Genomic DNA, 16,412 nt, shown 5'->3' with positions numbered 1-16,412 from the left:
TAGCCAAGTGGTTGTTTTTTCTGTTTAAGATAATTTTGTAAGAGAGAGTGTTTGTCGACGGAGATTTGTTGTCGTTTAATCCGTTAATTTGATTATGGTATTAGATGGCGTACTTTTCTGCTCCGATTACTCAGGCAGCTAAACAGGTCACCATTCTGAACCCATTGTCTTTCATTCGTCTTCATTCATAAAAGTAATTCGTAGTAGGATGGGTCTATCCGCTGTGAAACTGACAATGAATCGTGCAAGCTGAAGTTGTTATAGAGTTATGGCAGCATCTATGACGCGCTGTCGGCACCAGGGCTGGATGAGGGTGACCGGTGAGTAAACATTTGTTTAGGGTAGTAACTTCTTCATTTATATACATTAGGAGGGAAATATGGCTTGTATGCATAAATTCATTGTAAAATATTTGTGCTGTGTGTACTCCTTTGTTTTTTGACTGATGAGAATACTTTTTAATTCAATTTAATTTATGTAGGACACACTGTGCATTGTTGCAAAGACAAAAAATAATGAAAAAAAATCATTAAAACCCGGGATTTTGTTTACTGGCCAATCAGTGAAAGTTCTAGCTGCCTCTTTGTTTATTATTATTATTATTATTATTATTATGGTGATACATGTATGTCAACCCACTCATTTATCTTCCTTTCCTCATTTTACACAGTGTTAATTCAACCAAAGCATATACATTTACATTTAGTCATTTAGCAGACGCTTTTATCCAAAGCGACTTAAAGTTGGGTTAACAATGGAGGCAATTGGGTCAAACATTAGGACAACAAAAGCATAAGAGCAATAAAAACATGTCTCACAATTTTTTTTATATTTATATATATATATACTTTATTCCCAGATATGACGGGCTCATCAGTTCATTGGATGTCTTGTGGACAACCACTTTCACAGCCTTTTGGATGGAAAGTCAAGTTTTGCTTGGTTGCTGAATGTCAACTAGTTCTTCTTGACAAGACGGAGGTATCTAATCCTTTTCTTTTTATGTTTTGTCGTTAGGATTATTTAAGAATACGCATAATGTACATAAGTTGTCGGCAGCATTGTTGAACAATACTGAGATAGAGGTAATATAACAGAAAATACCTAATGTGTTTTGTATACATTAGACAACACAGAGGCCAACTGATCTTAGTTGCTAAGGGCTGTTCAAATAAATCAGTCTGGAATCCTCGATTGTAGCCTGTAGTACATTGTGAACGCCAGGGGGCAGCACATATCAACAAGTTCACAGGAACAGGTCACAGCTGAGAGGATGATTTTTCCTCCAACATGTTTGAAGTCTCGTAGGCCTTTGGCCACCAACAGCATAACTCTGTAAGCAGCATTCTACAACTGTCCTCAGATCAGTCCACAGCTGTTTCGAGAGCATCGAGCTGAGTCATGCACCGTGTGGATCCTGCGCCGTAGCACCAGCATCCCACAGGAAGTTCAGCTCCGCAAGGACCAGAGCACCCAAACTGTAGACTGCAGTGAGTCTACACTTCTACACATCTTTACAGATAACGAAGTCAAAACAGACTTAAAAACTTTGAGAATAGTCTTGCTGTCACACTGGAATCTTCATACTGATTTTATTTGAAACTTTGTTAATCAGAGATTTTGGTGTAAAGTAACAGCTGCTCTTGTTGTCAATGAAGTGTACTGCTAACGTTAAAGTTCAGATGTGATGCAGGAAGACAGATCAGTAAAGTGACCGTGATGGGAGATGCCGTAGACTCCATTCAGCTGGTTTATTTTGGTCCAGATCTCAGACGCAGTCATTTGAAGTGGAAAGCATAATTATGACGGTGTTACAGGACAGCTATTGTTTGGATTTGCCTAATAAGAGCTCTGGTGCACAGTGCTTTTGAATTCGGAGACGACCTGCATTATGCAGACATGTCTGCTTTGTGAACGAGTTGAAAAGAACTCTCGTTCTAAATAGGTCATCGCTGTTAATTAGATACTTGGTGATGTGTAAACGGGTTTCTTAAAAGTTACTTATCATGGCGTCTGACTGTCTGTCTGTTTGCTACAATTCTTTACACTAAGCAAAAGCTATCTTACAGTACAGCTCACTTAGTTTCATTCAGATATAAATTACATTATTTTAGTTTAAGGCATTCATTTTAAAGGTGGAAATATCATGATATTTTCATTGGTCAAAACATGTTCAAAGCCTGTATACCTTTGTAATAGTGTCTGTCTGGTGTGTTCTCCGGCGGTGTTGAAGCATGACTGCTGCTGACTCTGTAAATATTTCTGTGTGTTTACTCCAGACCCCCGCAGACCCTCCTGTGCATCTAATCACATAGCTCACTTCTATAAAGTTTGGAATTGGTTATTTCAGTTTTTATAACTAAAGCATGGTCTAAACAGGTATATCTACAGTAAGTCAGATACATTTAGTCTTGCGTAGTGTGAATCAAGACATTTGTTGGTTAGTACAGTACGTCCGTATTCGCCCCTAAAGTCTCTTTCTGCGGCTCCAGAAGGATTTGATAATGTTTACAGCTCTTGTTTGGCTCAAAACATTTGTGGCCACGATAGCAGATTTCACATGACAATATGCAGGTGGTCTTGCATTAGCTGAGAATCTGCTTTAATGATGAATGGAAATGCTCAGAGAAGCAAAAAAAGAGAGATTTAATTCGATTTTTTGCTAATCTGATCCAAACCATATCCATATGTGACTTCTAATGCAATTTAAATTGGATTTTAGTACATGCGTTTCAGTCTGAGCTGTCGGTTCATATTTCAGATTGTCTTTTCTTCCTTTGGGATGCAGCAATACACAAAGTGCAGAAGAGTTTACAGCTGTGTCTCTCTCATTACTTTACATTATCATGCGGCTTTTACGATGTATTGAATGTTGAGTGAGTGGTTTAGGGCAGAGCATATGCATAAATGTGAAAATAGTACAGTAATGTACAGTAAATAGAACGGTAGTCCCTTTGAAGCTTATGCAGTATGATGTGCCTCATGAGTTGTCAATCAAATGACATCACAATCTGTCTGAACACGAGCAAAAGTTTTGTTTTTCTGATTACAGCGGCAACTTTATCTTTGGATGTGGTTTTGCTGTGTTAAAACTTTTGAAATAGTTTAGTCTGAACATTTTAGAAGAAGGAAATAATGATGAATTACCTCAAATTATTTATATGTAAAGTAAAAAGAAAAAATCAACTTAACACAACATATTAACAGAGAACGATATTTGGAAGCTAAAACAATTATTGGCCACCATTGACTACCATGTTAGGAAAAACTGCTTTATAAAATTATTTGTTCTGTTGAACACAAAAGAAGATATTTTGAAGAATGTATGAACGCAAACAGTTCTGGGACACTTTATTTTTATTTTTTCCCACTATGGTAGTCAATGGTGGCCAAGAACTGTTTGGTTACAAGCATTCTTCCAAATATCTTTCTTTGTGTTCATCAGAACAAAGAAATGCATACAGATTTGGAACTTCAACTTGAGGTTGAGTAAATAAAGATAGAATTTTCATTTTTTGTGTTCCTTTAATTGTGATTTGATTATAAAACTGAAACTTAATTTTTTTTAATATTTAACATTATGTAGTAAATATAGGCGATAGGAAAGAGGTTCTGCCTAACAGAAATGAGCTGTATGATATATCTAGAGAGAGAGAGAGAGAGAGAGAGAGAGAGAGGGGAATGCAGGTGACAAGTCAAAAAAAACACCCTGCTGTATCTTTAAGAGCTCATGCGCTCATGTGGGAGTGAGTGGGGCCCAGAGAAGTGGCTCAGCCCAGCTCAGATCCGCTCCGGCTGCCAGATGCCGAGCTCCAGCGAGAACAGAGTGCAGGCAGCTGCCTGGGCAGCGTTCCTCTGGCAAACGGGTGACGTGCCGTGGAAAACACCCTCCCCGTGAACTGTTGCTGTCTTCACTCCCCTGCCGCTGCGAACATGTGTAATTTAAGCTTTCTTTGAAGTTATGGACTTGGACAACAAACTAGTGCTGGACGGCCACCATGGTAAGAAGAGAACTTGAAATCACTTTTAACAAAGCGTGTAAAGTGTTGCGAGGCAGACAGTGATGCAAGCTTGTGAGTTTCATTGGGGCTGTGACACAGATTAGCGCAGGTTGTCAGGTTTGTCCTCATTTATAAAACACTTTTCTGTTTTTACTTCTGTGACTTTGTCAGAAAAACTGGGATGTGTACGGAATGTGAGTCATAAACGCCCAAAGTGTTTTATCTTAAAGTATTTAAAGAGGTTGTGTTGGCATGAACATGTGAATGCTGTTACATGAACAGATGTGTGTATGCACAGTTAGCTACTGTTACCTCAACGCAGGCAGAAATTTTGACAGATGTGTAACATCTTACCTGAAATTTGATCTTAAAGCGACCGTGAGTTGACATTTGTGTCTGACAGCGATGAAAACCATTACTTACAGCTTTAAAATCTATAAAAAGCTTTGCTTTTGTTCATCAGAAGTATTCGAATGGAGCAGTACTTTAAATACTAAAACAAATCTGCCTTTTAAACTGACAAGCTTAAAGGGACAGTTCACCTCAAAATATTTTTTTGTCATCATTTACCTTTGAGTTGTTCCAAATCTGTATAAATGTCTTTGTTTGGACGAACACAGAGAAAGATATTTGGAAGAATGCCTGTAACAGTTCTTGGCCACCATTGACTACCATATTAGGAAAAATGACAATGGTAGATAAAAGTGCCCCAGAACTGTTTGGTTTCCTACTTTCTTTAAAATATCTTCTTTTTTGATAAAAAGAACAAAGACATTAATTTAAAAAAAATCCTACTATGGTAGTCAATGTTGGCCAATAACAGTTTGGTTACAAGCAGTTGGTTACAAGCATTCTTCCCAATATTTTTTCTGGCATTTATAGAGATTTGGAACAACTTCATTTTTGGGTGAAATGTCCCTTTAAGTTTGCAATGAATTGGATTAAAAGCTTATGAGTCAGTTTAAAATGATCTGCTGTTGCGTTTGGTTGTATTCTGGTTGTGCTACGTTGTTTAATACCTTATTTAAATAAAAAAACAAGAGTAAACCCTCATGACAGATTTTTATTTTGTCTATTTAAAAACTGATGTGAGAGTCGTGTGAGATGAACTTTAATATTTCTGTATCACCGACCCTAAAGCAAACTATCATGAAACTTTCAAAGCTTGTCAGACCACATTTTTTTTATCGTGTCAAGTGATTTTTGGGAGTTGAAAGGCACAAAAAGGAATACAGGAGTAAAAAGAAACATACATTTCATACCACCACATGAATGCGGACACTCCATGTAGGCTATCTTACAAGTTTTCCGTGCAACTTTTATCCTCAAAGAAACTTTCTCTTGACTTTTTTTAAGACTGTTTTACCTTTAAAAGACCACATTTTTATTGACTAAAGGCTGCTCTTACTAAAATAGGATCTGTGCGGGTCCATTTACGGTTCATTTTTTATGTTGGTAATGACACGGAAATGCTTTGATGCCATGTTCTTTCAAATTCACAAAGAATCAAACAGAATCGCTTACTCGTTCAGATCTTCTTCAGCATATCCCTTGTGAAAATCTTCTCGCGTCTCAGCGTGCGCTTTAAATGTTTGGATTCAATGAATGAATAATTGAATAGATTCTTTTGCATATAGAGCTAAAGATTTATAACACTGATATATTTCTGTATACACAGCTCATGTTTCCTTCGACTTCCTTATAGGTCTGTATTGAAGAAACAGCTGTTTCGAAAAAATCGACAGTTTTATAAAAAGCAAAAGAAACATCTGATGATTTTTGTGAGTTGCTTTAGTAAGGACTATGCGGTTTAGTTGTCTTTCAACAAATGCTCAAAGCAATTCTGCTTGCAACATGCCAAGGATTATTTGTCCCAGACATGGTTCTTGATAGTGACAGTCTGAGTCAGGAACATAATCCTTGATTTATTTCAAGATGGAGGTAATCTCCTTTAGTCGGATGTAAGGATGAACATTCATAATTTCCTCCATCATGTTCCTGATGCTCCATCTTGTGCTTTTATGGCTGTTTGGTTTGGTTGGCGCGGTAACAGATGACTGTAGCATCATTGTCAGAGCGGACAATCGTCCGCTTTTGTTTCGTGAAATGCGGTTGGCAACATTCTGGTTTAGACCATCAGCCACTATAGTTCGCCGGCATGAGGACTGGCTGTCTTCCAGATACACAATACTCAATCAACTTACAAACAAGCTGTTTCATTGCAGGGCTGTATTATTTATGATAAAGTCCTGTCGTACTGTAGCTGTATAATTGTAACCCCTGCAGTTTGTCTATTACTGTGTCACTTTTAAAATTTAAGCCAATCTGTTGATGACATAAGATTAAATAGCAGTTTGCAGTGAAATTATGTAAAATCACTCTCTGTCTCTCTCTCTCTCTCTCTCTCGCTCTCTCTCTCTCTCTCTCTTCATTTCATCAGCATTTCAAGATGTATTGTGGCCATACCAGTCCAGTCTCTGTTGAATTTGAATAAAATCAAACCCCAGGAGTGACATAAAGTCATCCAACAGCAATGTGTCAATGACTCACAACAAGACACATTTTTTTTTCACTTTTCCCAATTAAGTTTACTAATATTACTGATGATTTGCTTAAAAGTGAATATGAATTTTGAACAATATACAGAACAAAATGAAAAAAAAACGGTTATTTTGACCTGTTTCTTCGGTTATCATTTTCTGCAAATAATTAAATACAAGTGTTATCGAATACAGTAAGCTTTCTTGTGCCTCAGTGGTTTTAGCATGGTGTTAGCAATGCCAGGGTCATGGGTTCGACCCGGGGATTGTACATACTTAGAAACATTTGTAGAATAATGCAATGTAAGTCTCTTTGGATAAAAGCAACTGCCAAATGCTTAAATATAATATAAATATAATATATAAATATAAAAAGAAATATCCAGTCTTTCTTCATTGGATATTAACTGTACGCATTTATACCAGCTAGTAATGCCTTGGGTAGGCTGAACGGTTATTTGTCGCAACCAGGCTTTTTATCACTGATGGGAAATCTGGGTTTAGGTTATAATTGAAGGTAGTCAACTGGAGTCTTTATTCAGCCTGTAGACTAGAGAAAGGCTCTGTCCTAATTGCATAGTATTATAAGAATGAATTAGAGGTTTATTGGAAGGGAAGATAAAACAACGAAGCTCTCCGAGCCAGGGCTTTATTTTGGTTATATAATAGAATCTATAATAATAAAAATCACTTAAAGATACACTAAAGGAGTTTTAATTTCTAGCTTTCAAATAAGATTATGGACATTATAAAGAAAATCTAAATTAGCAGTTTGAGCCCCTCAGTGTTTATAGTGAGTCTAGTTTACTCCCTGATCCCGATGTAACGCTGAAGCTTCATGTGACACACACACAGTTGACCTTTACCAAATTCTGAATGGCTGTCATTAAAGCAAAGGACATTTTTTAGAAGGGCAGTTGTAAAAATGCGTCAGAATGGGGAATAGGTTGGTGGAACAGCTTTCCAATTCAAGATGTACATAATAAGGTCATTGTGAAGTGAACGATTCTTGACGGTTTTGTCTTTTTAAATTTCATTATTCATTTATCTGTAAAACTTCCCCACTGAAAAGAGCAGCTTCGACCAGTTGGTTTTACAGCATGATGGTTTAACTGGAAGACCATTATGACCATAGCAATACGTAGGTTGTGATGCCGTTCTACTGATATGTTTTTTTTTGTGCTGTACAGATATCCAAACATTTTACTCCACTGACAAACTGCTTTTTTCAAAATGTTCTGATCTTTTCAGCTCTATTTCAATGGTAACGAGTCTCTTTGTTTGTTTGAGATGTGAAGGGTCTTTGACGTGGTTGGGATCACATATCCATGTGGGCATATTTCTTGATCTTTTTTTAATGTGAACACGATTGTTAATGCATCCGTCTTATTTTCTCACCTCATGTTTCACAGAAGTGCCTTTGTGTCAGTAACAGCAGCTGTCCACCTCCAGCTCTCTATCATTTAGTTGTTTTGGAGAACTTCAGCAGGATGTTTAGGCTAGAACTGCATGTCAAGATACTCGGCTGTTTGTTTAGCACATGATGTGTTCACAGACGCTGTTGGAGAGCAGAAAACTGTTAAGCTACAGTAATGTTACCGAAATTGAGGCCCGTTTAGACCAAGGACTGTAATGTTAGCTATAAAGTTTCATGAGAGTTGCAATGAATGATATAACGTTGACAGCAAATCAAACTTTAAATTTAAATATTAAATAATAATTTAAAGGGCTGTGTGAATGTGATTGCAGCACACTAGCTTTAAAATAAAAATAACGTTGTCGGTATTTGGTGAAGATGCTAATATAGCTTTTTAATATAGTTATAAAATATCTAAACATCCCTAAACCAAGATTTATTATATAATGTATTTATTTTTTATATTTATTACAATTATTTTTAATAATGTATTATTAAATTAAAATAAAATATTTTTGTATTTATTTAGATTAAATCAATTATATTTATATATATATATATATATATATATATATATATTTATTTATTACGGTTTTACTTGTAATTTATTATAATTATGTTATGTTATTTTTTATGATATTAAAACTTGCATTGTTCTACTTACCCCATTTTGAATTTTCTTAACATTCTCTTAACAGCAAACGTGAAACAGTATAGCTATAGCTACAGCACTAGTGTTGCACCGAATTAAAAATTGCGGCCCAGTACCGAAAATTCAGGATGAGCTAGGTCTCTTTTTAAAAACGTACTATATCGATATTAATTTTAGACTTTTAACACACAAAAAACACTCAAATTCAAGCTTTTTATTATTTTGGTCTAAAACTGTTTTTCGGCCGAAAATTTCGGCAACTGAATTTTTTGTGCCTCCCTAATAGCTACAGTAGTTACCACAAAAACAATACCAACAAACTGTGAATAGCTATCTTGATGTGCATTATGTGTTTGGGCAGCCAGACAGCTTTCAGACGCTGATAATTTGATGTCCTTTATTGCTGCAGTGCTGTAGGAACTCTTAAGAGCTTGTTTTAGGTGGCTTGAAGTAAAGCAGATACTCATTGTGAGTTGAGCATTTTATCGCGCCCCCTTCACTGAACCGCAAATTGCTGAAGCGCCGTAACTGTTGCTAGGATGTCCTGTGCCCGGAGCTTTTATCACCGTGGAAACATTGTTTTGCCCATCCCCCTTTCAGCACATCAAATTGATGTGTTTTTACATGTTACGTTATTCGAAACATATGTCAGCGAGGCGTTTTTCACACAAATCAGCAAAAGCTATTTTAGGTGCCTGGTCTTTAGAAGAGCATTTTATTTGGAGACATGGATTTGTGGCAAACATTAAAATTGTTATTGATTTGTTTTTTTAAAGAAATATGATGGGTTGTTTTGAACGTAATTCTTATGAATATTATCTTTGATATACTGTTTCTTACAGAACTAGTTCAGTTTGTAGAAACTATTTTAGTCATACTCTTAGTTGGCAACAGACAAATAAATGTCTAAAATAAACTTTTACAAGCTGTTTCAAAATCCCAATCCCTTATTAAAATGAACCTTGGTTAAACCAATGACCATAGCTTTTCGGTTTTATTTTGTAGTAAAACCAGTTACCACAAATTCACAATTCATTTAACCATGATATTTGTAGGAAAACTATTGTAATACAAATCAATCTGCCAAAATATAGTTCTACTGTAATAAAACCATGTTTTAATTTCTTAAGAGATAGTAGATATCTTAGAAATAATATATTACTGAAAAACTATATCAAAGTTTGTTTTGACACTTTTTTGCCATCAATTTGATGATGTTACTGATTCGAAAAGCGACTAAAATAAACAAATATTCACTTTTTTGGCTGGTAAATAAACAGCATTCTCCCACCCAAAGTCATTTAACAAGAACTGCATGTGTGTTTTGGTGCACAATAATGAAGAGCTGCTGTGTATGTATATAAGCTTTTTTCACATTACAGGGAGATTAAAGTGCCAGAGCTCAGACGGGCCTTCCCACAACACACTCCCTAGAGCCTGCGTTCTGATTGGCTGACGTTCCTGAGGAATTCGACTCCAAAGGGATTCGTCCTCCCAAAAGATGGTGGTGCACAATGCGAGCGAGCGAAAGAGAAAATACCGTAACTAGGCCCCTCTACCGCTTGTGAAGATGGAAAAAAATAACCACCGTTCCCCTTTTTTCACCCTCCTTTCTTTCCAAAAGCGTGTTAGAATTCTTGCGGAGGCGAGCAGCCTGCAAATGGATGTAACAGGCGGGCTGTTTTTTGCAGTCTTGTTTCTCAATAAGAGACGAAACAGTACAGGGCGCATCCTGACTTGAAGTCTTGCTCTCTGTTCTTGATTTTGCTCGTCCCAGCATGAGTTGACCTGCTTGAGAAACTGGCCTATTTCTGAGAGATCCCTTGGGGGCAACCAAGGTGAGAGGAAGCTGTTTTGGGCTCCAATAAGATGTTGGGCCCGTTTTGACAGCGTGTAGTGAAACACAAAGCGATTCTACAGTCAAAACTCTAAATGAAAATCAGTACAATATGAGATTAAGATGATGATTTCTGGATTGGTGTTAATGACGGTGTGTGCTCTGTTAATGGGACAGTGGGGTGTAAGATGTTCCAACACTTTAAAAACGCGTTACACAGGCAATAAATTCACATGGAAACATGGGAATTACTCGCCAGCCTCCAGAACTCTGAATCTTAGCTGTGTCAGCAATTCTGTTTTTATGATGAAGGCTGTGCTGTTCTACGATCTGAGTTAATGAATCCCGTCTCGCTTCTGTTTTTGTTTTTACCTCTGTCTTCATACATCTCGCTCATATATGCTCCCTGTTTGTGGGGATGTTGTTGTACTCCAAAGCGAGTTTTTCAAGCCTGTCTTTGAACTATTAAAGCTCTGCTGCTTTAGAAATAGCTGATGTAGTACCGCCATTGATCCCGTCTCCTGGCAACCTGTGACAACAGCCGAGCAAACCACGCTCTGAAATCACAGACCTTTCTTGTGCACAGTTAAATATAGGTCTTTGCTGGCCCTGAGCATTGTGGGAGATGGTTGTGTGCGTCTGGCAGAACAGGCTGCTGATCTTGACGTGTAGATGGCACTGATTGTTAAAGAAACAGTTCACCTTCAAAATGAAAATTCTGTCCTTATTCACACCCCCTCTTGTCATTTCAAACCTGTATGATTTTCCCCTTTTCCGTAAAACACAAAAGAAGATATTTTGAAAAATGTCGTTTACAGAAAACCATTGGTCCAGATTGACTCGCATTGGTTTTGTGTCCATACAAAAGATGTCAGCGGTTTTGGTTACCAACATTTTTCAAAATATCATCTTTTGTGTTTTGCAGAAGAAAGAAAATCAAAGAGATTTAAAATGACAACAGGATGATTTGAGTGAACTATTCCTTTTTATAGGATGTCTTTTTGCATTTGCTTTTAACCTGAACTAACATTAATAAAGCCTGTGGAAGTATTGTTCATTGTAAAAATAAACTAATGTTAACAAATACAACCTTATTAAATCAGACATTTTTATGGAGAGTGCTTTGCAAGCATTGGTATTTCCTTTAGGAAAGCAAATCTAGTTTTTGGGATGCAACAATGAATCTCAAATTGTAACTTATAATGCCAATCGCGTAAAATGCCAGCGTTGGGTATATGCTGATGTTTAATGCGGACCCTGGCACGCGTGACCGAGCTGTTGGACGAAGCAGGTGTTGTTTGGCATTTTTATTCATAGCTCTTTGATGCCATGGACTCCATTGTGCTAGACATTCATTACCATACCAAAGCAAAAAAGCCAAAGAACGATTAATTAACAGAGCTGCGGGCTCGAGGTCTGCCACTGAGCGCAAAAATTTGTAAATATTTTCACGGTTGCCTGTTCTCAAAACCTTGGTCAGAAAAATGCTGTCTTATTCACTTTCAAGGAGTTATAAATGGGGAAGGTTTCTCTCACGGCACATTTTATAGATCGTATATATAGACGGCGAGTTCTCATGTTCACCATAACCTGCCGCGTTTGCCCCAGGGAGAAGACCCCAGGATCGGACCACCTATGCCCTGCTTTGATGTGTTTCCTGTTTGAAGTAACCTCACGCCTGATCTAAATGTAATAACATTATTTGAGCGTGTGTGCGTACCCTCTGCCGTGATGATGGGCCCTGTGGTTTTAGATTAGACTGAAGGACAGCAGATATCGTGCCAGAAAGCATTGAGATTCCTAAGGTGTATATGCAACTCCAGACAGTATTAAATTTAGTACAGTCTACATCACTCCACAGCTGCACAGCTAACAGTTGTCTACGCTTTCATGAGCTGAAAACCTTGTTTGTTCTATGTGTCTATATAATGTATATGTGTGTGTGTATACTATATCTGACATCTACATATATTTATATATATACTGTATATGCTGTTTTTATATATACTGTATATGCGTGTTTATATATATTATGTTTAGATGCTGAATGCATTAACAAACAAAGTACAAAAATATGAGATAGTCCAAGTTATTGACATCAGTCATTTAATGTCCTGACAGCCCTCATTTTAGTTAGTCTGTTACCTAATGCTATTTGTAGCCTTATATATATATATAGTTTTTATATTTATGCCGAAATATTAGAAGTTAGTTGCCAGATGCCTGACTATAAATGCAATACACGGTACGCTTATGTTTTGACAACATACTTTTCATGCAGTATTTGAAGGAAAAATATCCTTTCAACAAAGCAATGTCTGCTTAAAAATCTTGATTTGTAGGACCGTAAATAAAAAAAAGAGAACATCTGCCTTGTTTTTGATTAAGAGCCCTTGAACATGTAAGTCTCTGATTATTTTGATTAGGAATTTGGAATCAAACTGGGTCAAAGCTGAAATGTGCTACACGTGTTTTCGAGATCCGACCAGTCCCAGGGCTTGTTTCTGGAACTGAGCCTATAGGTAAATGACTTCATTTTCGAAACAAACGGCAACATGTTGGTGCTCTTTTCTTCAAAAACGATTAGTTTAGTTCTGTTGTACTTTGTTCTATAATTTAGATAATTGCTTAAGAGGAGTGAGCTTGACGAAAGCAATCGTGGCCGTGATTGTGTTTAACATGGGATTAGATTTAGCCATAAAGCATTTTAGAATCCTCTGCCAGATATCATTTGATCTGTTTTATGTACTTGTGGATTGGAAACAAACCAGCGGATTCTTAAAGAAACAGTACGCCTTCTTTTAACAGACTTTCAGGAGAAAAACCAATGAAGTTTTTAAATGCCCCACAAGGGCTGCTGCTCTTTAAAGTGATTTATTCCCAGGAATAGTATAATTCGTCTGTAGCTAAATGAACCACAGATATTCCGCCGTGGTCCATGTAAATGCTGCAAACGAAACGTGTGAAAGCACGAGAGACTCTTTCTGTTCTCAATGTCCTGGTGACAGTTCAGACTGCTGGTGTTAGGCATGAGGTTCTTGATGTTGCTGCAGGAAATGCGGCGTGACTGACTGGGATTTAGTAGCGTGTTTTTAATGGTGTCTGGTGACGGAGGGCCTCTCGCTGTCCAGGGGACATCCAGATGTTCAAAGGTCTCCGCACTTACAAGCGGCAAATAGCCGAGAGCATCCGTAAAACAAGGCCCTGTGTAGCTCAGGAATCGAAGTCCCAGACGTTACGTGGCATGTTTGTCAACATGGTTTTGTTAAGGCTGGATTTGTCATCTAGTTTAAACTGGTTTATAAAAGTTTCCATTACTACAGTATTTTTCATAGTTATTTGATGGTGTCACTGATAAAGATTTGGCTTACATGCATCTCTAGATCTTAACATTTTTGTAGCATCAATTACTTTCTCATTCAATTTTTTATTTTTAAGGGTTCTATAAAATGTTGCACAAATATGCGTTTTACTGCACAAGAGAGACCGACTTCAATTTTAACGTCTGTTTTTTTATGTGGTGCACTAGTATCTCTGTATGTGTGTTATGCTGCTTGCTCTTACTGTGGCCTCTTGGTTTTGTATGGTTGCCATATTGGTCGCTTTTTTACAGTTTGCAAAACATAATAAAAATAAGTAAACCTCACACTGCCCTAACATGACTAATTCAGTATTTTCACACGTTAAGTGGAAAGAACTGGGTGTAATTGCTGTTTCGACTTAGGGGAAACGTCTCTTTCCAATCTTGGCATCATTGCGATTATTGCACAATAATTTGGACTCGTTCTTGTGTCTCGTTCAGGGCCATAAACGCTCCAGTTAAGGGTTTCCGGAACACTGTTTCTCTGGCATACTTCATTGCGGCTATGTGTTTGTGCACCCAGCGCTCAATGCTCCTTTAATTCACATTGTCACAGAAAGAATGGCATTATGTGTGTTCATCATTTTGGCGGTTGTGTCTTGCTCTCCATTCTAGATTCCAGAAGGTTTAGTGACAGCTTGTGTTAAATCATCTGCATACATAGGTTTTAGTTCTTTGCGAAATCGCACAAGGATGTTATTGTGCGATGTGGCTTTCAGTGAACCCTGCACGCTCAGGATTGCTGGCACACAGACTCTGAAAGTAGGCTTTTTAAGCAGTAAATACGTGGCATAATCACTGCATGTTGAATGATGTATTAAAGATCCACTTATTTGTTTATGGTTTGCTGGCTCTTTATCGTCCCGGTGGTTTTATGTGGAAGGAACCTGGATGGAATTGAACTTGGAGAGGTTTTCCCACCTCTCATTTGGGATGAATGTTAGTCATTTGATCCCAAAATGTGGTGGTCTCCATGTAGCTCAACATAAAAATGTTTTATTTTTTTATTTTTTGATGGATTATATTACTTAGTCCTTGGTTTATCTCATGTAAGGATACTAAATAAATGCTTAAAATAGTTGTTTTTCCTGTAGAGGAATCTTCCAAACTTTGGAGTAAGACAGCTCCAACTGTGGGATTTATGTTGTGACTAAAAGCATCTAAAATAAATTATAACTAATTTACCATCTTAAAAGTGGCTACCCTTTATCTGAATTAGCGAAATCGTTTTCTTGGCATTTTATAATTAAGCTTCTTGCGGTTCCAATTTATTCTGAGCTTATTGTCACCTTTTTATTCATTGTTTGGTCTATATCCTTTTCCAAAAATAGTTTTTAATTTGAGATGTTTTCTAATGAAAGAAATGGATATGAAAAGTATTTCCAAATGTTTTATACTGTAAATGACAAGTGTCATTTATAAATACCTCATTTTTTACCAAGCCATAACAGTACCATTTATCTCCAGAAGGGGGCACTACATGTAAACATTTTCCCTGTAATTGTCCACTCTATGACAGATGACCATGGCAGAGTTGAAGTCATTTACAGATTGTTTTCACCTGCTTGCTGGACATTCAGATCCCTGTTATTACCAGCTGCGTACTTTCTGTGTTGTGTTTGGTGTGAGAGGCTGACCTTTTACATTTACATATGTGACCCTGGACGACAAAACCAGTCTTAAGGGACAATTTTTCAAAATTGAGATTTTTACATCAACTGAATGCTGAAGAAATAAGCTTTCTATTGATATATGGTTTGTTAGGATAGGACGCTATATGGCAGAACAACAATTTAGAAAGCTGGAATCTGAGGGTGCATAAAAAGCAAAATATAGAAGTCGCCTAGAATATTGAGTGTTGTAGCAGGCCACCCGCTCACAAAAAGAAAGTTTTTATACATTTACGGTAGGAAATTAAAATACTTCATGGAACATGATCTTTACTTAATATCCTAATGATTTTTGAAAAAGAAAAATCTGTAATTTTTATCCCTACAAATGTATTTTTGCCGATAACTAAAAACATTCCTGTGCTACCGTCCAGGGTCACATATATGCCTTGTTCTTCCTTGAAGGCGGGGTGTCCGATTTCCGTATTAGGTTGTTTAGACAATGTCGGGCTGAGTACCAAAACAACCTTGTAGCCAATCAGCAGTAAGGTGCTCAGTGCACAGGATGGACATTAGTCGAGCCGAGCGCTGACGAAAGTAAAAGATGAGGGTAGAGGCATGTCTGTTTTGGTGATTTGAACATCAACAACGGTTACGGGAAATCGGACATCCCACCTTTAAATATTTCAGTGTGTAAACAGGCTCAGGCAATTTGGGAATACTTACTGTAAAAACCTCTCACCTGAGTTCTGCTCAAAGAACACAGATGAACTAAATGTCTTTCTAAGTTAAAGCAGGGTTGCCATGTCTGCCTAATAGAAGTAATTTGAGGGAAAGATGCTTATGAATGTGGATGGTTGGAGAACGCAATAATATATATTCTGGGCCCCCTACCACAATACATTTTGACTGACCAATAGTTGTCCGATATCTCCACTGCGCTCTAAATAACATAAAAAACAGACTCATGGAATCTGCATGAACTCAATGTAAA

The 16,412-nt window shown here is 37.2% G+C and overlaps 1 protein-coding gene across 4 annotated transcripts in view; it reads left to right on the top strand.

The window, feature by feature from the left end:
- dab2ipa (DAB2 interacting protein a) overlaps positions 1–16,412 on the top strand; it is a 77,263-nt gene that overhangs the window by 227 nt on the left and 60,624 nt on the right. For 3 of the 4 annotated variants that reach the window (XM_056772968.1, XM_056772964.1, XM_056772963.1), the window contains 3 exons: positions 195–320; positions 860–981; positions 1,364–1,490. In XM_056772968.1, coding sequence (XP_056628946.1) covers positions 269–320; positions 860–981; positions 1,364–1,490 — 301 coding nt within the window. In that variant the 5' untranslated portion in view covers positions 195–268. Of the gene's footprint in view, positions 1–194; positions 321–859; positions 982–1,363; positions 1,491–3,848; positions 4,002–16,412 lie in introns of those variants that run through there. The other variant, XM_056772966.1, reaches the window with a different exon arrangement.

This window comes from Triplophysa dalaica, chromosome 18, assembly GCF_015846415.1.
Source record: "Triplophysa dalaica isolate WHDGS20190420 chromosome 18, ASM1584641v1, whole genome shotgun sequence".
NCBI classification, from domain to species: domain Eukaryota; kingdom Metazoa; phylum Chordata; class Actinopteri; order Cypriniformes; family Nemacheilidae; genus Triplophysa; species Triplophysa dalaica.
Note: the sequence above shows the minus strand (reverse complement) of the source record. Positions and strands in the feature narration are given on the sequence as shown.